Source organism: Letharia lupina (assembly GCF_014066315.1).
Source record: "Letharia lupina isolate WasteWater1 chromosome Unknown contig_19, whole genome shotgun sequence".
NCBI classification, from domain to species: domain Eukaryota; kingdom Fungi; phylum Ascomycota; class Lecanoromycetes; order Lecanorales; family Parmeliaceae; genus Letharia; species Letharia lupina.
The window spans coordinates 1146730-1168628 of NW_023502988.1; the positions used below are offsets into that span (position 1 = coordinate 1146730).

At 51.7% G+C, this 21899-nt stretch overlaps 7 protein-coding genes across 7 annotated transcripts; 3 read left to right on the forward strand and 4 right to left on the reverse strand.

Moving 5' to 3' along the window:
- Positions 1-252: 252 nt before the first annotated feature.
- HO133_004081 (uncharacterized protein) lies at positions 253-879 on the reverse strand (the record flags this gene model as incomplete). Its single annotated transcript, XM_037295000.1, has 4 exons — positions 253-428; positions 480-611; positions 668-756; positions 824-879. 4 exons carry the CDS (start codon positions 877-879, stop codon positions 253-255), a joined length of 453 nt encoding a protein of 150 aa, XP_037149047.1.
- Positions 880-1590: 711 nt separating this feature from the next.
- Positions 1591-5929, forward strand: HO133_004082 (uncharacterized protein; the record flags this gene model as incomplete). The annotated part of the gene is made up of 3 exons (XM_037295001.1): positions 1591-3096; positions 3156-4429; positions 4486-5929. The coding sequence occupies 3 exons, from the start codon at positions 1591-1593 to the stop codon at positions 5927-5929; spliced, it is 4224 nt and encodes a 1407-aa protein (XP_037149048.1).
- A 1677-nt stretch (positions 5930-7606) lies between these two features.
- Positions 7607-9841, reverse strand: HO133_004083 (uncharacterized protein; the record flags this gene model as incomplete). The annotated part of the gene is made up of 9 exons (XM_037295002.1): positions 7607-8017; positions 8078-8208; positions 8274-8646; positions 8706-9085; positions 9142-9298; positions 9355-9388; positions 9441-9465; positions 9523-9601; positions 9656-9841. 9 exons carry the CDS (start codon positions 9839-9841, stop codon positions 7607-7609), a joined length of 1776 nt encoding a protein of 591 aa, XP_037149049.1.
- Positions 9842-11601: 1760 nt separating this feature from the next.
- HO133_004084 (uncharacterized protein) lies at positions 11602-13057 on the reverse strand (the record flags this gene model as incomplete). Its single annotated transcript, XM_037295003.1, has 3 exons — positions 11602-11883; positions 11919-12807; positions 12873-13057. 3 exons carry the CDS (start codon positions 13055-13057, stop codon positions 11602-11604), a joined length of 1356 nt encoding a protein of 451 aa, XP_037149050.1.
- Positions 13058-14523: 1466 nt separating this feature from the next.
- On the forward strand, positions 14524-16257 carry HO133_004085 (uncharacterized protein; the record flags this gene model as incomplete). The annotated part of the gene is made up of 2 exons (XM_037295004.1): positions 14524-15026; positions 15801-16257. The coding sequence occupies 2 exons, from the start codon at positions 14524-14526 to the stop codon at positions 16255-16257; spliced, it is 960 nt and encodes a 319-aa protein (XP_037149051.1).
- Positions 16258-17747: 1490 nt separating this feature from the next.
- HO133_004086 (uncharacterized protein) lies at positions 17748-18935 on the reverse strand (the record flags this gene model as incomplete). The annotated part of the gene is made up of 2 exons (XM_037295005.1): positions 17748-18689; positions 18744-18935. The coding sequence occupies 2 exons, from the start codon at positions 18933-18935 to the stop codon at positions 17748-17750; spliced, it is 1134 nt and encodes a 377-aa protein (XP_037149052.1).
- Positions 18936-20577: 1642 nt separating this feature from the next.
- Positions 20578-21565, forward strand: HO133_004087 (uncharacterized protein; the record flags this gene model as incomplete). Its single annotated transcript, XM_037295006.1, has 4 exons — positions 20578-20772; positions 20852-20888; positions 20958-21019; positions 21101-21565. The coding sequence occupies 4 exons, from the start codon at positions 20578-20580 to the stop codon at positions 21563-21565; spliced, it is 759 nt and encodes a 252-aa protein (XP_037149053.1).
- Between the last annotated feature and the right edge of the window lie 334 nt (positions 21566-21899).

Sequence of the window (21899 nt, forward strand, 5' to 3'; positions counted from 1 at the left end):
TATATCCAGCAACAGACAAAGAGGGGGCCAGCTTCACAGCAAAGTGAGGATGCAGAGAATTATGCGGAATGAGAGACGGCAGCTTGCATCGCTACTTCGGCTCAACTTATGCATGGCCCACTGTACTACATTGCATACCGCATTAAAGACGCGTCAAAGAAAGGCGTCTACCTGGAGCCCTTAATGCCATAGCCTCATATCAATTCATCACACCATCATAATGTCTATGAAAGTCAACCAGAAACGCTTCCCCTAAGCTTTTGCATACTGCCGAGTCCATTCTCTTGCCGTCTGTATAGCCGCAGGCTCATCCTCCTTCCATCGTTGTGCCACATCATTCGCTAATGGATCATCTGGGTTTGGTGCGCCAAGCAGAGCTTGTATTGAGAGGAGGATTGTACGGATTTGGAGGGCTGGGGACCAGTTGCCTGTTCTTTTTAGCCATGGCCAATGAGCTGAGGACCAGAATTGCAGTATACTCTTCAAAACATCTAAACAGATGCGGCCCAGCTTGTCGATATTCGGGTGGTAGATCTTGGTGAGGAACCTGATCTTGGGGGGAGTCATAGGATAGTCGTCTGGTAGAAAGAGCTCAAGCTTGAAGATACCCGCTGAGAGCCATAAGCCACTGCCTCGATCCGACGCCCCAATGTAAGCTCAGACTGACCTTCATATGGTGACTGAGAAGGGCCGTGGATCTTAACGTCGAAGTATCTGAGATTGTCTTCGTGGGGAACAGCGCTGATACCAGGCACACTAGCATTCAGAAAGGTCAGCCGGGCCTTGTTATTGAGTTGTTTGGGCATGAGCGAGGGAGACATGCGGTTCTGCCATAAGGCGCTCCGTCTCTTTAATTATGCGCTTTGGTAGAGCAGCCATGATGGCTACCAAGGTTTGCTTATACCGTGTATCATGCAATGAACACTCAATAAAGCTCTGTCTAGCGCTGCAGCTGTTGAATCGGGATCTATGACGGATGGGCAGAGTATGAGAGGGAGCGGAGAAAGGGTTTCCTGATCCTATTGGAGAACGAGGCTAGCGACGGGGTCGATGGCCATGAGCTCTTCGAGAAAGGCACTATCAGTATGTAGAGAAACCCCACAAGCAAAGAGCTGCGAGATGTACCGGTTAATCATGTGGTGAATCGCTGGTGAGGCTACCTCATGGGAGATTTCTTGGCATCTAATTCCAAGGCGCTAACATAAATACAGTTAGCGCAAATCGCGCTCTCAATCATCACCAATGTTGAGGATCGAGGCTCGCCTTCAAGGTGGATGAAGGGGGAATGTTCTGTCTCCTAAATCGTACTTCCAACACCTGGAATATCGGCTTTTGGGAGGGTGGGGAGGTCTTTGCTTTCTGTCATCATGTTATTCCTCTTCTGTGACTGGAAATATATTCTTCTCATTTGCCTTGAAACTACTACCTCTCATTTATGACTCAGTCCGAAGATTTTAAGTTCCTAGCTATAGGACTTCAATGTCTGGAAGACTGGGCGTTCGCATCTTTGTTTATACTACAACAGAGTCTATGGTCTTTCTCTGCCGGTGAAGGCCGGTTCTCGCTCGAGCGGGAAAACTTGATACTACTATGGCAAAATTCGAGGGCCTAAAGGGCCTAGCATCAGCTTTTGACAGCCCAACGTTCGGCCAAGATGGCTCGTTCAGCTTAGACAAGCCCGTCGGTTCTGCTTCCATCTCGCCATGCGGTAGAGACGTAGTTCTGGCCTCGCGCCAAGGTCTACACATCATCGACCTCGACTCGCCCTGGTCTCCTCCTCAACACCTCGCCCATCATACACCATGGGAAGTAGCCGATGTCCAGTGGTCTCCATTCGCTGCCCGGGATTACTGGGTTGTCAGTACGTCGAATCAGAGAGCTCTTGTATGGAATTTGGCGTTGGCCAGTGCCCAATCTTCGGTCGAGCATGTCTTACACGGACATTCACGTGCTATCACAGACATCAACTTCTCTGCTCACTATCCTGACATTCTTGCAACCTGCGCTGTTGATAGCTTTGTCCACTGCTGGGACCTTCGCCATCCGTCCAAACCTGCAATGACATTCTGCGATTGGTTTGCCGGCGCAACCCAAGTCAAGTGGAATCGGCAGAATCCTCACATTTTGGCTTCCTCCCATGACAAATTTCTTCGCATCTGGGATGATCGAAAAGGTGCCTTTCCACTGCGATCAATCGAAGCCCATGCCACGAAAATCTACGGAGTAGATTGGAGCAGGACGGAGACCAGTAATCTTGTGACCTGCTCGTTAGATAGGACTATCAAGTTCTGGAACTATATGAAAGACAAAGATGAGCCAGATCGTGTTCTACACACACCGTTTCCGGTGTGGAGAGCACGACATACTCCGTTCGGATTTGGTCTTCTAGCGATGCCGCAGCGAGGAGACCATGATCTCCATCTCTATGACCGCCGCGTTGACGCGGTCAAAGACGATGAGCATACAGTGACCGCAGTACACAGGTTCGATGGTCATGATGACCAAGTCAAGGAGTTCCTGTGGAGACCCAGGGGCAATGTCACAGAGAGCATTGACGATCGAGAATTCCAGCTTGTTTCCTGGGGTACTGATCGTATATTGCGCTTGCAAAAGGTGGGCGAGGAAATCCTGGGCAATGTTGGGTATAAAAAAGGTATGCAGGTGGGACGAAGAATAAACATTACCCGCAAGAATGCGATCTACAAGACCTTCCGGGAAGATCCATCGAAGACTGAAGGAAACACGTTGGGAGGCGATGGCCCTTTCAATGGTGCTGGAGTGCCCGGAATGGGATCTGCGCCTACTATTGGTATGAGCAGAGCCCCTGTCCCGTTCATTGGAGGATATGGAAATGGGGATTCTATGAGTCCAATGATTGGACAAAGGACGGGAGCCTCGAAAGAAATGGACCCAATTTCATGGATGCGAGGTGTCAAAATCGGGAAACGTGAGCCCTCACCGTCTGGAATGCATCAGAGCGTATCTACCATATTTTCGCCGAGCCTGAAGACAGATCCAACGTGGGATGTTATTGAATCTTTGGGAGAAGAGATCACTCACGTGGGAGACAAATTTACAAAGGTCAAGTTCGATGAGGTATGAAACAGCATCCCAGCAATTTCCCTACTGACCAATGCTGATTCTACGTGTGTAAGATCGATATGCAGCGCCGCAGGATTCAGGTTTCTCTCTCTGGGCCATGGGGATCTGAGAGGAGCTCCACATACCTCAAGGCTCGCATCGATTTTCCGACCAACTATCCGGCTGCCGCGGCGCCCTCCCTCACCCTGGAGCAAACAGCATCCCTCAGCGGCGAAACAGCTAACCAGATCTATATGGATGCCAAATCGATTGCTTCAAGCTTCATGGCCCAGCAAAGAAGTTCGTTGGAAGCAATGCTATGGTACCTTTTAGGCGAACGGAATCTTGAAGAGAGCCTGCTTTGGCTGAAAAAGCGCCAAGAGAGCGTGGATCTTGAGTCCGCCCAAGACTTGGACTTGAGCTCCAGTGACGAGGAGGATGAAGGCCTCGGTAGGTACGCAGGAGGACAAGATGAGAGCATGGAAGCAAGTGACCCGATGATTGCTGTCTCGAATGCTCAATACAACGTCCCACTACCCAAAGCCTGTGGAGCACTCTGGGCCGAGGATGGACGCTTGGTCTGCTTCTTCCCGCCAAAAGAGGAAAAAGAATCCTCGCTACTGGACTTGAGTATCAAGGCTAGTGACCGATCCTCTGGGAGTCGCAAGAATATCTTTGAGGACTTCGGCCGACTTCACAATGATTCGGCTCGGCAAAAGCGAGGAGCCTCAACACTCGAGACTATTGAGAGCGGCGACTCCGATCCGGAATACTCTTCTGCATTCTCGTCCAGCTCATCATCATCATCATCCTCAGACAACATGGGCTTGCCTCGTCATCATTTCATGCCGAGTATGGCATGGCGTGGGGATATGTTCGAGGCCCATCAAGGGCCAGCTGTTGATGATTCGCAGAAATCGAGCGGCGACACTGGATTTGCCAAGTCCACGGTGACGATGTCCGGCAACTACGTTGCAATACACGATGTTACGCAACTTCTCCCAGTAAAGAAGCATCTTGCTCAGGCGTATACCATCCACGGCGGATCCAATTGCTGCGCTCACAATTCACGAATCGCCAGAGAAAGCGGAGATCTAGATCTGGCCGACGTTTGGTCGTTTGTCGAGCTGATCATCCAAGAGAAGGTGCCTCTCGAATCAAAGGTCATTCCTGGGAGCGACGCACCCGTCATGGTAATCGCACGTCGTGCTGCGTCCCGTCTCAAGCCAAGGGACAGCGCAATCGATTTGTCGTTCGATGCGGCCCAAGAGGACAAACAACCGAGTCTGCGAGGATCTGTGAAGTGGGGCAACCATCCGTTGGGAAGCCGGTGGTTTGTAGACTCATTGTAAGCGGCACTATTGGACATCGCCATTCGCTTTTATCAGACATTGACCATTGCAGATTCCGACATTTCGAACAGCTGGCGGACGTACAGATGCTGGCAATGCTTGCATGTATCCTTGATGAACCGCAAACCCTCATTCAGAGCGTTGGTAGAAACAGTTTTGGGCTCGGGCCAGATAGTAATACACATGGCCATCGAAGTTTCGCGAATGGTTACTACCCATCTGAACAAGTTGCAAGAAACCATTTCAGACTTTTCTTGCCATCGGAACCGTCTATCCCAGTCGACTCTCAAAAATTGGTTACCGGGCCACATTCTGCAAATTCCTCCATCGGCCCATTGAGCGATCTCTGCACAAGTGGAACGCCTCCATCCCATTACAAGCATTCTCGTACAAGCCCTGAACATAAAAACTCACAGTCAACAAGTCTGTCTACCTCACCGGAGCTTTATCGCAATACCCATCGCTCAAACTCGAATCTCAGCGCATTCGCGTCTTTCTCCCTTCCTTTTTCTTTCGGTTCCGCAGCTTCCTCACCGCCCAACTCGTATCCCAAGAAGCGTTCAAGTCCAGTCGGAAGCTACCTCGGAAATCCTGCTTCTACGGTCATTTGGAATACGTCTGGCCTTTTGGGTAGATCATCCACCATCACGGAAGACCCCAAATCCTCCTTCTCGTTGTCCGTTTCAGATACAGAGGAGAATGCCGTTCCTATACCGAAGAAGCCTGTCTTCAAGACCAAGCTGAAGAACCAAGACCAATTTCACAATGATGGCTATGCGAACGTTCCTTTGCTGGATCCAAGCAAAAAATGGCGCTACCGTGCATACAGAGAGGCATACGCGCATCTACTCTACATCTGGGATATGCCCATCGATAGAGCCGAGGTACTGAACCATAACCGTCCCTTGCAACCAGACACATCGCCACCCTTCACCTTCGCCCCAAAAGCCACAGCCCCATTCGGCGCCATAGCAGGCGCAAACCTCCTCAACTCCGGCTACAATACCGAGAACTCGAATCCAGTCTTCAGAGACCACTGCCCTTCCTGCTCGACGCTGCTTCTACCCTCTCAAACACCCTCTCGCCGCTGCCAAGCCTGCTCAAAGCTACCACCGGCTCCTCTCTGTCTGCTATGCAACACCTTCATCCGAGGTCTTTCCTCTCCGTGCCCTAATTGCGGCCACGTCCTTCACGCTCCATGCCGCCAGCTCCTCTTGCAGGCCTCCTTCGATGAGTGCCCTTCAGGATGCGGCTGCGTCTGCACAAATTATACCACCATGCCACTCCCACCCTCAGTAGCAGAGCCAGAATCAGCCCGTGAAGGAGTTCGATCTAAGGATGAAAGTCTAGCGGGCAGTCCTGCAGTCACTGTGACAGGTGATGAAGGCGCTGATGAGCAAGAGCAACTTGGATGGAAAGAGGAGGGGTGGGAAGACGTTGCCTATGAGAGTTTAGCAAGGAATCTGCGACCGAGAACCCAGAGCAGGGGCAAGTGAAGGAAGATGAGTGGGTGAGCCGACGGCAGTGGAGAAACGATCGAAGCATTTTTTTAAGAAGATTTACGCATTGAATATATGGCGTTGATTGGGATGAGAGATACCCGTGGTCGCACCCTTTTCTTTGAGCCTTGGTGCTTATACAAATACTTGTAAACCCACACTGTCACTATTGACTGGCTCGTCTGTACAGATACGAATGATCTTTCAGACGATACCGCCTCTGAAAGAACGGCCGTCTATCTCGTCGTTATGGTAGAACCACCATAGTCTTTGGGCAAGCTACTTCCAAAACCCCGAAACGTGAGTGCACGCCGCCTCGGGCCTATGCCCATCCCCACTCCGTCCCGAGTGGCAACCTTTCCGACAACCGTGCTACACTCTCAGCCCGCGGCCTCCATCCACCAAACGCCTCACCCCATCAGAATCCCTGGCATCGTTTCACGCCGTAGAGTACGTAACACACCCTCTCCACCTCCCTCCACAACCGCGAGTCCACAGGATCGGCGCTCCGTGTCGTCCGTATCAATCAATCAACCACCTCTCGAGACCGAAGCCCACCTCATGAGCCCCGTGTCTCCAAAAGGGTCTGATTTTCTTCTTCTTCTTCTTCTTCAAAAACCCGATGAGCGCCGCTATGCGTATCTTGATTCAGACCCGGCCGTCCTCCGAAGAGCGCGCGCGCTGTGATCGGATCGGAAGTCAGAGATCGAAGCCCCTGCTCTGCTCCGGGGTGCGGATGCCTTGCGTGGGCGTTGGCGATGGCGTTGGCGATGGATGAGTCCGGCCGCACCGCACTGCAGGAAGTGATGGATCGATTGATTGATTGATTAATGTTTAGACGATGGGACCGCGAAGGTACCAAGCTGACGCACAGCTTGGACGCTTCGTGCGGTGATGGCACTTGGGCGACTGTCTGCCGTGTGTGGTTTTTCAAAAAAGGTTGAGTATGCTAGCGCCGTTCCGTCTGTCTTACGTGGGCGGGCGGGTTGCGGCGGAGGAGGAGGGAGGAGAAGGCGGGGAGGGATGGAGGACGGACGGACTTGGCTTGTGGGATTGCTGTCTTGACGGACTGGCCGACGTTTTAATATCGCGGAGACGTGGCATGTAGATACGGTCAGATGGCTGAAAGGGAAGGATTGACCCCTGCCTTCTTCTCGGTATCGTGGAGCAGAGAGCTGTGCTCTGTGGAGAGCAGATGGGGTGGTAGGCTGCGGGCTGAAGATCTGACGTGACTGGGTCCCGGACGCGCTGGCTTGGGGGCGAGCGGGGAAGAGGACTGAAGATGTCGTCCGTCGACTGGGTGGGAAGGAGTGGGGGGTGTTCTGTCCCGGATAGGCGTTGAAATGGTAGACTTGGGCGTGAATGGTCGAGTCGTTTTGGTTGATATGGGAAAAGGGTGTCAGGGTTTGGAATTTGGAAGACGAGAATTCTGGGAATTGGTATTCTTCGTTGACAACTTACCTGGCATCTGGCCGCGTTACTGGAAGGTGAAATGTCCGGCACTCATCACCGAGGAGTCAAAACAGAGACAGGTCTTTTTCTGTTTTGGGTGTTCACCATTCGTCACATTAGATATCTCCTTCTTTCTGTTTACTATCTCTTCCTCAACTCCATACTTGCCAACAATTTTCTCTCTGTACGATTCATCCCCCCTGGACCCCTTTCTCCTCCACCCTACATCACGACGGCCACGTGATCATCCATATACTTGTTGATATTGCCTAAAAAGCACGCCGCAATCACACTCACCCCGCCAAACGCAATGCTGACCAAATACACCCATCGGTAGCTCTCCGCATACGCGATCTGCCCCGCTCCCACGACAATCTCCCATGCCGTGTCATTACCCGCGATACCGGGTATTAATTTTATTTCTTCGAGGAGAGAGGCGCTGGTGAGGGTGATGGCGGTTTCAATGGCTTCAGGGTTGGTGATGCCGAGTTCCAGCTCCATGGCGCCGCCGATATAGTAGATGGCGTTGGGGACGAATTTGGAGAGGAAGACGTTGTAGTAGGTGGTGTAGCCGATGGAGCCACCGATGACGCGGACGGCGAGGGTGAGGGCTGCGACGGTTGCGATGAGGTCCTGAGGTGGTGTTAGTGATGTGGGGGATGGGGAAGGGAGTGGGAAAGGAATGGGACGTACGTCTGGGCAAATAATGGTAGTGATGATGGAAGCTGGTACGACGATGCCCCCAATTCCGAGACCGGCGAGGACCAGGAGGCCCCAGGCTCGGTAGAGCGTATCAGCCTTCAAGCTAGCAAGAGCGCCGATGCCTAAGGATTTCCAGGTCAGTCATTGAGAACCAAACGGAAGACCGGGACGAAGGCGTAACACTTACCCGCTGTCATGACAATAGAGCTGACAATCATCAATTCCCTGTTATGACCTCTGAGGGCACTGAGTAAGAAGAGCACAAGTACAGCTCCAATTAAGATACTAAATCCCACGGGTAGTCCTCGAACCCCCACCCCGACCGGATCTTGGCCGTATACGTTGAACGCTTGTGTAGGCCAGAAGAGGAGAACGGAGAAGAAATTGGCGCCGGAGATGAAGGTGATTACGAGGGTCAAAGCGAGAATTCGAGGACTCTGCTTCAGGCGCAATGGAAACATGGGGAATTTGGCGAATTTTGCTTCCCAGATGGCGAAGGCGACAAGTAGGAAGGCGCCCAGGAACAGGGGGACAAGGACGTGGGCGGTTTTCCAGGAATACTAGACTCAGTCTTAGAAATCTCCGCTTCCTTCTTTCCTGAACCTCAGGCGCAACTTACCTGGTAGCCTCCCCATTGTAGCCCGGCCATGAACAACAACATTCCGGAAATGCTAAGGAAACCTCCCACGAAATCGATCTGTTTGAAGACTTCCATCCTCGACAAGCCTTGCGAGTTGACTCGGGGTGGTGGGAAGTAGAAGATGATAGTCAGGATGAGTCCAACAGCAGCCCAAACACCACATAGTACACCACAGTATCTCCAACCCGCGTGTGCTGCGATCAGTTGCGCCCATAGCACGGACGGGCAGAAGGGCACGATTGTGAAGATGAGAATTGCGACGTAGGTTCCGCGCTTTCGGGTGGGGGCGAGTTCGGAGGTCACAGCGAGAGCTGTGAGTTCGTTGATACCAGCTCCAGCGCCTGCTATGGCCATGCCACCTGTGGAGATTTATGAGCGCTTGCTCCTCTTTTCTCGTCAGATTCATCGTGCTCACCAATGAAGACGTTCATGCTGTGTGCAGTCGAGGCCACAATCATCCCAAGGATGATCAAGCACCCACCCAGTATAGCGACATATCGGCGGCCCATGAGATCGGAGAGGGAGCCAACGAATGGGCAGACTGCTGCCAAGGCTAGAAGATTGGCCAGGACCTGTCACATGATCAGTATTCAGGCTCGCCTCAAGTCCGGATGGCTGCCAAACTTACAAACCAGGTCCATCGATCGGTGCCACCAATGTCGCTGGAGAGAAAAGAGTTAGCAGCTTGTTGTATATTCAGTGGGATTGAAGTACCGGTATATCAAGGGTGGTATGCCTCCTAAGCGCATTGTCAGTCCTGATCTTATCATATCACATGATGAAAGGTTGTTTGTACCGAAGATATAGACGGGGATTTGGGAGCCAGTCCAGAGGAATGCCATAGCAACCAAAGACATCATCCTTCTGAAAGACATCTGTTCCAGTTGTCAGCAGCTGTCCCACATGAATGGCAGAGGGGGCTGTCGTACCCGTGGTTCATGATCATGGTCCTCATCATCGCCGTACGTCCGCAATCCATCTTTCTCGTAGTACGCAGGGTGGCCAGGTACGCGCTCGTTGGTGTGTACGGCCTCGACCTGGGCGCCCACAGGCTTCTCCTCTACCGGCGACCTCGACTCTTCGGAACTGGGAGCCATTCTTAACGAATCTTCCATATGCTATACTCCTGGTCTCAACAGCCGCGTTCTCTAGGTGTCACAGAGCGCTATGAAGGCGTCGAGATGGTACGTGTCCCACACAATCTGTGCGGTATGATCGGAGAATAGGCCTGGAAGTAGAAACAGCAGCAGCAGGCAGACTATCAAAGGATGGAGAGCAGTGACAAGAGTCTCAGACCGAGGTGTAGGAGACGACATGAGGGGTCGATGTGCCGGATTTACGTCTTGGTGAGGGATATTTATTGTAGCCATCCTTTGATTGTTTGGTGGGCGAGAGACCGCTTGGTGAGCTTGTGCGTCTGGTAAGTGATGATGCACCTAGCAAAGCGCGAGGTCTAGCCCAGGATGGACCTTGCGTCCGCTAACCCCGTCTTCAGGGCTAGTAGCTGGTCACTTTCGGAGTGTGACACCCCTGTTGATGCCAGTCAAGCATGAAAGAAAGAAAAAAGAAAAAGAAAGAAAGAAAGAAAGATGATAGGCTAAAAGTTAGACGATGCTGCATCCTTCTTTGATGTGAGAGCGACTGTTCATTGAAGATGGTGGTGTTAAGCAAGGTCCACTCGCCGTCAGATCATCAAGTGGGGCAGGGTGGGGTAAACCCCGGGCCAGATCTGCGCATCTTAAAGTAGCCTCTCTTCCCGTCCGAGCTTCCTCGAACACGCGATCCGAAATTCAATCTCCAAGTCGGCACCAGCGGGCAACAGCAAGCTGCTGATTCGTGGACGAAGCATCCGATCCTGTCATTCCCCATGGAATGAATGCCGTCACCTGTCTGTTTAATCCTCTGCTGTTCTGTTCCGTTCTCTTCCGTCCTCCTGCATTTCAAATCTCTTTTCCACCAGAGGGAAGGGGGCCGGGAAGGAAGCCAAAACACCTGCCAAGACAGAGAGCCGCAGAAGATTTCCGCATTGTGGAGCCTCACGTTTCATCTCGGTCCATCTCGGCGTGGCCGCGTCGGCGTGACCGCTAGCTACGAGTAATGGGTAGCTGATTGATGGCGGGTTGATAATTAATATATGATAATTGCTACCGACACCATGACAGATGGTGGTCTCCGGTTGCCTGGGGCAATCTTTGACGATGGACGTACATGGGCTGCAGAGTCCTCGATGTTGATGAGATTGCAGTCCCCCTGCAGGTAATAAGGACCGGCAATCTAATAATGCCCTCAGGAGGCTGCAGCCATCATCGCCATGAAGTTGCATTCTCCTGCAAAATCCTGCAATCCTGGTCAACCTGGTGAAAAGCAACGTAAAGATAGGGAAAGCGCCCCCGGATCTTTGGTTGCAACCCTGGGATCTGGGTGCCTGCATGACTCCGATGTCCATCGTGCTTCCATCTGTGCGAAGTCCCACGCCTATGAACTTTTCGTTATCTAGAGTACTACTACTGTCGCACTGGTGTTCTTGCAATATTGGGACTTTGGAGGGATGTCTGAAAGCAGAGTGGATGAGTTTTTGCTGCTGGAGAACCAGCTTACGTCAAGTCTTTGCTCTCACATGCAATGCAATGAATAGAGTCGCGGAAACGAATTAAAGATAAGGACGCCCAATATGCACCATGCCGCCTTGCATCTGTCAGGCTTGAATTGGGTAGCCTGCTGCGATGGCTCGCGGCCAATATTATTTACTCGTCGCACTCCACGTCGTCAAATCCTTCCCAGGGGCGAATATGATCCCATAACATCTTTCTTCGTGAGATTTAGCCGATGATCCCAGAATGCCATGTTTTCAATTCATTGGTCGTCATGCTCGTGTTTACTCTAGCTGTGCATTCGGTGCACGGACCTTTTCAAACCGCGCTCTTCGAACCGTCCACCTCTCTTTCGCCTTCCTCAGACCTTCATCCTCAAATTCGTCCCTGCCTGAGCCCATCGTGTGAAGAGAAAAAGCACTCCAGTAACTAACAGTGTAAACCCAGAAAACAATGCCACCCCGACCCAACCCCCAGTCCCATCCAGAATCGCGCCTGAGATCGGTGTACCGCAAAGACTTCCCAGACTGCAAAGCACAGAGCACATTCCCATCCTCGTCCCCAACCTACTTAGATCAGGTGTTAAGCTCGTTAAAGCTACCGATGGCAGGGACACAACGCCGCCAGAGAAAAAGCCGTAGAGGATCGCGAATACGATGAGCCCACCGGTGCTGTGAATACCTATCCAGCAAAGGGCGATGATGCCTATGGTCAACGCAGTGGGGATGAGCAAATTGACAGGTCCCATCGTGTTGGCAAGGAAACCTGTTATGATCCGGCCAGGAACCGATGCCGCATTTAGTATGGGTAGGAGGTAGAACGCCAGACGCGCCGTCATGACACGAGTATCTATAGCGTAGGATGAGATGTAGTAGATTGGACCAAAGGCTCCTGCGTAGCAGAAGAACATGGCAAGGCAGAAGAGGGAGTAGGGTGTTTCTTTGAAGGCCGCAAACTCGACGAGGGAACGTCTCTGCTTCGGTATCTGACGGACACGCATGACGGAGATCGAGACCAGGCAGGTTGTCAGTGAGATGAATCCAAGAACACGGGTGGCCCAGGAAAATCCGATTCTGGGCTGCAATTGGCTGAACACGATAGGGTAGATGACGCCGCCAAGACTGCTACCCGATGAGGCTAGTCCGGTCGCGAAAGCTTTCTTGTTGGTGAAGTATTGGGGGATTATGGCGACAGAGGGGATGAAGAGGCAGCCTTGACCCAGTCCAATGCAGATTGCTTGGGCCAATATGACCTGCCAATATTGAGTGCAGAGACTCGTCATCATGAAGCCGAGGACGATGAGAGATGTGCCTGTCAAGATGAGTGCCCGGAAGTAGCCAGCGTCATATAGAGGCCCGGTGATGACGCCAATGACGAGGAGCAGGAATGATTGAATGCTGCCGATCCATGAGATGTTCGAGGGTGATTTGTCACTGAGGAACCCAATATGGTAGTATGTCTGGAAAACACCAAAGGCGTTCACTGTACCCCTACGAAGGATGTGAGCCCTCAAATGATAGCGACCAGTCATTTTAGCATTGAAAGGAAGTCATACCAGGAATTGAAGAATAGGAAGAAAGATCCAGCAACCTGGAGCCACGCCACCAGTCCATCATCCGGCGGGTCGTCGTACCCTGTAGCTGGTATTGCTACCATTCCCTCGGCTGACGGTGCACCATAGGCTGTAGACACCGCTGATTCCTTTCGGGCAGCGAGGACTTTACCGGCATAGGGGGGCATATCTGTCGTAGGATACCCCCTGTTTGTCGGGAGATCATGCATGACTCCGATGTCTCTGGATATGGCTTGACTTGTTATAGCCAGCGGTAATTGAAAAGGATTTTAGAAAAGGACAGGATGAGTTCTCCAGTTGTTACAAACCACATGGGTACCTTTTGTAAAATTATCCGGTAGAGGAAACAGTAGAATGGTGAAGATGGACGCAATTGGGAGGATGTGGCATCTCTGACCTATGTAGAGGATGACCGGACATGGTCAATGAGTCAGAGTCTCCTGGTGCCTCGACGCAGGGTCTTGATCGAAGCACAGGTTGCGTGCTCGCACAGTCGCTGAGCTGCCATCAGGCCACTCGGATGGCATGGATCACGTCCTGGTGCCCAAAAATTGTGCCGGTCTCGGAGGGATTGCAATACGTTACGAGTACGACGTTGCATATTGATTAACAGTGATTAAGTGCCTGTTTAAAGAAGGCGCTCGAGTAGCGGTCAAGTGTCCTCGAATGATGAGGGTTTATGGACGCCTCAACGATTTGGATATGCATGGAGGAAGGAAAATTAGCCGGGCTCATGCAGCTAAAAAGCGGATCTGATAAGACAATATGTAGGATATTAAACAAGCTACCAATCACAGGCCATGGTTGCGGACCGGGCATGTACGCTTTTCCTAATGAATATTATCAGATGATCTGATAGTGCTTACGCCTTAGAATGCCGACCACTCGTGAGTGACATTGTCTAGTACCTATATGGTAACCCTTAGTGTCGGTAGCTTCCAAGTTCATTGAACTCTTAGGTCACAAGCCGGGCGAATTTGGTAATTTATGAGAGTAATTGTATGTGAAGGGACAGTTTGAGCAGGGTCCTTCATGCAGCAACTTAGCCGAATAAATCACTTAGCGCTCTTCGCCTATCAAAGACCCGCTAAGTGTACCGGCATCGAGCCACCACCACCACCATCTCGGATCCTTCATTCATCCATCAGAATACAGGATCATATTAAAAATGAAGTTTCACACTGACCCTACCTTATCACTGAAGGGTATTTTGAAGTCTCAAAGTAATCTCTAGTAACTAAAGGTGTCACGTAGTTCAAGCCTTTTGCTCGTGTGTCATTGATATGAGTCTAGGGTGACGTCGAAACATGCCTTTCACAATTTTGAACCGAAGAAGAGGCTCAAAACAAAAAGTCCCAGGGGCCGAAGGAGCGCCTATAAGTAGATTGATACAAATGTCTGAGACTGAGAGAACGCTTTTCTCGATGCTAGCAACAAATGCGATAGCCGCTCAACCCGTGCCTCAAGTCCACCAGCTCAGTCGTGACATACTCCGTACAGCGCTTTGAGCTCTATCGACTTTCCATTCATATTTCCTCGAAGGGGTTTGTACCGCCTTTGTGACCTGGGACTTCCACTACTAAGACCAGATGTCGAATTAGCGAACCTAGTCCCTAACACGGAACAAAACGCCATGGCGTGGGTACCTGCACACGAAGGGTACAAAGAGCACGTAATGTACCAACCTAGGAGATGGTACAACGGCTTTCATGAAGGACCGGACCAGCGATCGGAGATTGGTCCGGGGAACCCGTTGGTTCATTTCCCTGGGGTTGAACAGAAGTTCAATGCAATGGCTCGCTACCTGGACAAGGTTGAAACCCTAGAACTGGTCAAGGTTCTTCAGGTTCCATTGTCGAACATGTCCTTGCAAGACGACATCGACGGCTTCTGGTTGCGAGTCAGAAGGGCGAGGGAAGCTGTAGGCAGAGCAGAGAATGAATTGCTCTTCTTGAAGGAACCGTCTTTGGGCGACCGATTTAGAAAATTGATAGATGAACTAAAGCGTTTATTATTCGAAGAGGCGTACACCGAGGAAAGCATGATACAAGCGACGTTGGCAGTCGAGGCAGCGCTCAGCGCGGCGGCTGATCATAAGGCAACCAGTGGAGAGGTGCCTGACAACCCTGGCAATAGGTACCTAGAATCCCAGAATGAGCCGGCAGTGGAAAGGACGAATGAATTTCGAATGTCAGAGAAACTTAGCACGTGAAGCTTGAATCCGCAGCCCCGCTGATCCTGGGATATTCTCCCGTGTGACCGTGCTCTTCGACGGGTGCTTGACTTACGGATCAATTGCCATTGTTGTGTCAACCGAGCGTGAAAGTATCCATCGCCGCTCCTTTGTCGAAGGAGGAAGGTTGAGCAACAGGAACGCACCAGCGTGAAAAGGGCTGTTAATGATAAAGCCATGCATCCATTGGCACGCGAGTCCCAAGACCTTATGCTCCAAATTCGGAGCGTCCCTGCCGGCCTCTACAAGTTTGCCCTTTCTAACAGCTGGAAACGCCGCATCAGCTACCTCGCCACTAACATCCCCATATGAGTCGCCGCGGCCACCAACCGCGAGCACTTCTACAGTAGCGTTATGCCCGAAATATGCGTCCACATCTGCAACGATGCAAGAGGCTCCGAAATTATCAAACGTTGGATTTTGACGTAGTTGGGAAGTATGAGCTGGGATTCATGTACTGCACTAAAGCTACGGAGTGGACCGCGAACGAGGAGGTTTTGCAAATTCGTGTGGATGCCATAAGTGTGTAGGCGCCGATGCTATTGCATTCAGCACCCATGCGAAGCCGTGGTAGGACTCATTCCACGGCTAACGAGATTACAGTATCATAGCTCTCCTTTGTCCGTTTAGTACTGGGCTGCTGAGTCTCCAAGGCATCTGACTTCCACAATGCACAGTATCGCAGATGACAACAATGAGCACACCTTTGACCCAGATTTGCACCTACGAGCGCTCTCTGACACGGTACGCTCTGCTTGGTTTACCGACAACTTGACTTTGCAGCTATACAGAAACCCGAATATCAGCACGAGTGCCTACTACGCAGAATCTCGAACACCAGTCCTCGATTCTCCTAACGCCTGTTCAGAAACCCAAACGCCTTCCCCAATCCCCCAGTCAAGCGTGCAATCATCCACAAGCCAAGCGGCAGCAACAAAGCCTCAATTCCAATATACGCCCATCAAAAAATCGACCGCGTACCCCTCATTCTCACGACTCCATTATCTTAACGCCCAGCAGCAGACCCTGGATTCTAGTCTCACCTTGTCCAAATGCCGACTGTCTGCCCCCCAATTCTCACAGTCCGCTATCCAGAGCCAGAACCCCAAGTCCCGCCCACGGATCGGCGATTAGCAAATGTCCAAGTATACGATGGCCGACCCTCGCTTTTCTGATCTCGTTTGCCAAATACGTTACGAGTCTACTAGTCTTGCTGCCTTTAGTTTCCCCAGATGCGTGATGCCACCTTGCATACCTTACCGGCTTTCACAAATTTGATGGTCTCGGTCACATGACACTCCCTCTCTGCTTCATGCCTTCCTTCTCAGCCCCTGAGAGTCTCAATCTTCGCATCGCTTCCTAGCAAAGAACCAACAGGCTCATACATCCGAACTCTGAGCGGAGTCGCAACGTTTCTCCCTTCGCTTGATCGCTTGAAGACATTACGACTACCAGATCCACCATCCTACACTTATACACTTACGATCGAGTCTTCACACATACAAAAGTTGAAGCGCAATTGGCACCATCCAATATCCACTGTTTAGCCATGAACGCTGCAGATCTCCCTTCTCCCCACAACCACCAAACGCCCAACTTTCACCGCGTCGAGATCCCCGTCACGCAATCGCTTCCCGGCATGGGAGGCCGTCATCGAGATCCTCAACCGGTCACGCCATCCATCATCGACGACGAACACACCCAACCCTTATCCACCGCAGCGGTCGGACCTCCCTCGAGGATACGATATCTCAGCAACACGGTTCGACGGACAATACCACACGGCGTACTTAGAGCACAACGACAATGTCGCCAGGACGAGAAACGTCACGCGTCGTGCGTTTCTGTTTGGCGCCCGAACCTGCGAGTGCCGGTGCTGCTGCCGGGGAGAAATACGAAGATGTGGGACGGATAGCGACATCGACCCTACGTATGGGAAAGGGGTCTGAGTGAGTCGTTATCCGAATTTCGAAGTGTGTCATGCCGAAGTGACGGAGCCTGGTAGCTCTGCTGTTAGCTGTGGCGGTGTGTTCGCTACGGGAGCCTTCCTTTCCTTCCTTTCTTTCTTCCTTCCTTCCTTCCTTCATAAATAGTTCCGTTGGGTCGTGGTGTCAGGTTTCGGCCCTGCGCTCTCGAGATGGATAACCGTGGACGCGTTCCGGCTTTGCTCGATTTTTGGCAAAGACTAGTGTACTTTCAGTTGCCGATACGACGGAGGGGCAGAAGCGAGAGAGGGGGTCGAGAGGACCAAGGTAGAGCAGCTGAGTATAGCCGCGGAATCTGGATCTCGTCTTGTCTAGTTCAGACGGGCTAGGTGGATTGGTGAGGCTGCACCGGGGGCTGGTTCAATGCGGTGGGGGGGTTGGTGGTGGCGTGGAAGCTGGGCGCTCTTTAATAAGTTGCTTTACAACATGGCCTGTCTCTGATTAGCTCACGTTGGGTTAAGTAAAGGGGTGTTTGCAGATATAGAGCTTGTGCTGTAATCACTTATCATTTGGTTTCGCGTTATGGCTCATTAGTGGATCCACAGCATTGTCAATTGTGGCATGTTGTTTTAAGACTGAAGAACGTTGATGCTATTATATCTAAAATTATAAATCACTCAAACAAGGTTAATAAATCGCTCAAGGCATCTCGTCTATACTCTGAATATTCGACGACTTCTTCGCATTCAACTCATCCCTCTTCTTCTGACTCCTCGCATACACCACCTTGCGGAGCCGATTGATACTCCCCAACGGTCTGTGGGCCGCTAATGCCCTCCATGGATCCAGCACCATGTGGTCTTCCCAGAACACCCTCCGTGCCTGGCTGAAACTGTCCTGGACCGGAAACTCCACGGTCCCGATCGTCTGGTACGGGGCTGTCACTTCGTCCCATACGATGCTCGCATCCTCAGTCGGATGATGCGCAGGCGAGGTGCCCAGCTGGATCTTGACTTCATACTTCGCCGGCGCACCCCTGAAGTAATCAAACAGCCAATCCGAAATCTGCGTGTAAGACCCGGAGCTCAACACAGCCGCCCCACCCTTCTCCTTCATCTCAGGCAGCACAGGGAACATCGCCATGTGCCCGTAGTACTCCCCGAACCTGAACGCCGACTGCGTATACATCGAATGGCTTATCATGTTCGTATTCGGCAGCATCCCCGGCGCGTGCTGCTTGATGATATCCGTCCTCAACTTCAGCGCCATCGCCAACCCGTTCGGATTGTCGAAGTATCTCTCCCGCAACTGCATGATTTCGAGACAGGTGTCTATGTCAGTCAGTTCGATCATAGGGGCATTGTTGAAGAAGAAGTCTTGCGTTGAGAGACTCTTATTGCCGGGGGTTTCGAGTCTTTCGCCGTGGATGTTGAAGATCTTCATAGCCATGCCGCGGGGGCCGGGTTCGGTGTCGGATTGGAGGAAGACGGGCTCGTTGGCGTAGCGGGAGGCGATGGGGTAGGTGCCGGGGTGCGCGAAGAGTCCTTGGGAGAGGTGAGGGGGGAGGCCGGAGGGGACGGTCAGGGTACCTTTGACTAGGCCTTGGGTTTTGACGTGAGTTGCGCGGAAGGCGTGACGGTGCTGTTGACTATTAGTGCTGGGGTAGGATGTGGTTGTAGGGTAGAGCTGGCTGACCTTGTCGAAATTGTGCTTCTGCATCTTATTCATGGTGTCTGCAATCTGCTGGGCTTTGGCCTCCTCGTCCGGCTTGATCTCCTCCACGCCTGGGGCATCCCAGTGAAGATAGGCATCATTTGGAGGGGCGGTGGAAAGGGCGCGTTTGGCGGTGTTGTAGCCCTGGGTTAGGGAGTCTTTGACCGCGTCCATTGAGTAGAAAGGGAGGTGCCTGGGCCGTGGTAGCTATACAGATCCCAGAGCCCAAGAGAATCTATCCTGAGGGCTTGGTTGGCGACATGAATTCGTTACGTCATTGTTGAGGTGGATGTCCGGCAAAGCCGGGAATGGCTTCGGCCAAAAGGGGGCTCTTCATCATCCCCACTTTCCAGCTACCAACATAGATGTGTGATATGCTGACATTATTCCTATAAATCAATGTGATTGATGAAGCGGTACTGCAATGCCGTCTCAGCGTCTATGATGGACGACGCCTAGAAGACGACAGGGAAGGAGCCGCAGCCGCAGCCGCTGGCTTGATCAGGGGAAATTCTGGACAGCTTTCCCTACCAAATCCCTCTATTCATTCATCATCTCATACGACTACCTTGACAACTGAACAGTTGCAAAACCTTACTGATTGAGAGAGTCCAATGATATGTGTTCCCTCCACGAAAATTTGTAGGATGATATCCCATCATGGTCGAGCAAACAGCATAAAGACGTGGACATCAACATTGCTCTTTAGTCCTCAGCGTTGCCTTGCACGACATCCATTCAAGAAGTAAAAACTCAAACTCCCATTACCTAGGATGACATTGTACTCTCGAACCTCAAAATTCGTCTCCTCCAATCCCAAGTATTCATCGTCCCATGGATTCCCCTCGGCACAGTCGACAGAACCCCGAGCGTCATCGTCGTCTAACTTGTTGTAGCAGTGGAATTCTGAATCCGAAGCTTGCACAATTCTCTACTCTGAGGAAATGATCGTTGACCAGAGCCCACCGTCATGGTTGGCAATGAGCATAGCAGCGACAGAACCAAAACCAATCTATCATGAGGTCGCTAACAGAAAAAGCACAATGGGTCCCTGCACGTTGACATATGATGGCTGTACACGTTCCCAATAATTTGGACGTAATATTCGAACCGCAGGTTGTTCTGGAACGGCGCTAGAAGCTATAGAATGTCAATATCCCCATGTTGATGTGAATCTTATTTCCCCATTCTCATTTTCTCCAAGACCCTACTTAATTCTGCTAGCGCTTGCATGGCCGCAAGCTAATGTAATGTACAACTGAAGTATGGTGGTACCTTATGCAGCCTAGGTTACAGGGTCTGCCATGGTCAAAGCACTGCAACTCATGTCAACCAAATTGAGTCTGTCTTTGCATCATATTCACCAAGATGAATACATGAAGAATATGATGGAATCATTGATAATGGCCAGCTTCACAGAACCAAGAGCATTAATAACTTCCAAAATGGCCTTATTGTGCAACGAAACAGACTGGCGTGCCTTAGTGTAATTGATGGCATGCTGGGGGATCCGTACCGTCTCTACATTAGCTTCCGTACTTCCCTACTGAGGACTTCAGGGGAAGGTCCTTCATTGCTTGCCTCCTCTGTAACGAATGCACCTAATAATATCAATGGCTGTCTACGCGAGCGCAGGAGATGACAAAAACATCCCGTCTCCATATCTCCAACCGAGGGCCTATGCGAGAGTGTGAGGCCTGATTCGGTATTCTATGATATACGACGATGCCCCCCCCAAAGACGTTGGCGCTTGGAATAGTCCTCTCATACAGCTGTCCATCTCCACGCTTTCGCTGGGAACTGCTGCCACGTCAAGATGCCGAGTCTCCTCTCATCAACCGAGATCGAATATGAACTCGCACACATCCATGACAATCGAGCACCCAACGTTGTTATTTCTGCTGCAATATGCATTTCCTTGGCCATTACCGCAGTACTTCTACGCCTGCTCGCTCGCCGTCTGAGCAAAGCGAGAATACTTGCCGATGACTACATGATCCTCTTCGCCCTGGTAAGCCGACAGAGCTTTGTCCAGGAACAACACGAGCCGAGGGATCTGGATCATTCGATTGGCTGATTATTCTCTCTAGATTATATGCATGGGTCAGGTCGCTGCGTGCCTTTACTGTATGTTCAGACTCTGACATGGCCATCATTTTCTGCAACTAGGTCGCTAAGTCCCATCTCCGTATCCAGCGGTACATCTTGGAGCAGGAAAACACGTCATTCTCCTCAAAGACCCAGCAGCATACGCTAAGGTATGGACATGGGTCCCCTCCGGAATCTCTGATTCTTATTTTTGATCGTTATCACACCCCAACCGCTCTAAAAGCCTTCAGACCATCATAGCAATGGAAGTGCTCTACTGTATTGGCACCGCCGCCTTCAAGTACTCCGCACTCCTCCTCTTCCACCGCATCTTCGGCTCCGTTCCTCGCTTTACCGCCTTCCTCTGGTGCTTCGCCTTTGTAATCCTTGCCAACAACATCGCCGAGGTCTTCCTCTCCATCTTTCAATGCACACCCGTGCACAAAGCTTGGGATTTGAATGTCGAAGGCTCTTGCGTGAACATTCTCTTAGCAGCCTGCATACCCGGCTCTCTCAATGTAATCTCGGATGTCGTTACTTTCCTGCTGCCAATACCGTTGATCTGGAACTTGCACATGGAGCGGAATCGAAAGATCCAATTAGTGGGCATCTTCCTCTTAAGCGGCTTGTACGTCCCTCACCAGCGCTCGCTCTCCCTCCAATCCTCCCAGCGTCACCACGCTGACCCCGCAAACCTCACGAAAGCGTCTGCATAGCCAGCACATACCGAACCATCATCGTCAAGCGCCTCTCCCACCAAGACGCAAGCTGTACGTTCCCCACGCCTTCCCTACCCCCCATCCTGCTTTCCCCCCACTCACACCAATCCAACCTGACAACCACAGGGGCCGACGTCGACCCCATCATTTGGGCCATTGTCGAAAACTCCATCGGCAACGTCAGCGCCAGCCTGCCCACCATGCGCCCCATCTACAGCCTTATCGTCCGCGGCCACCACTGCAGCTCTGTCGAGCGCTCCTGCGAGCGCTGCAACAACAAGTCTCCGACTCCTCGCAGCAGTGGTGGGAGACGGGCCCGGAAGCCCGGTTC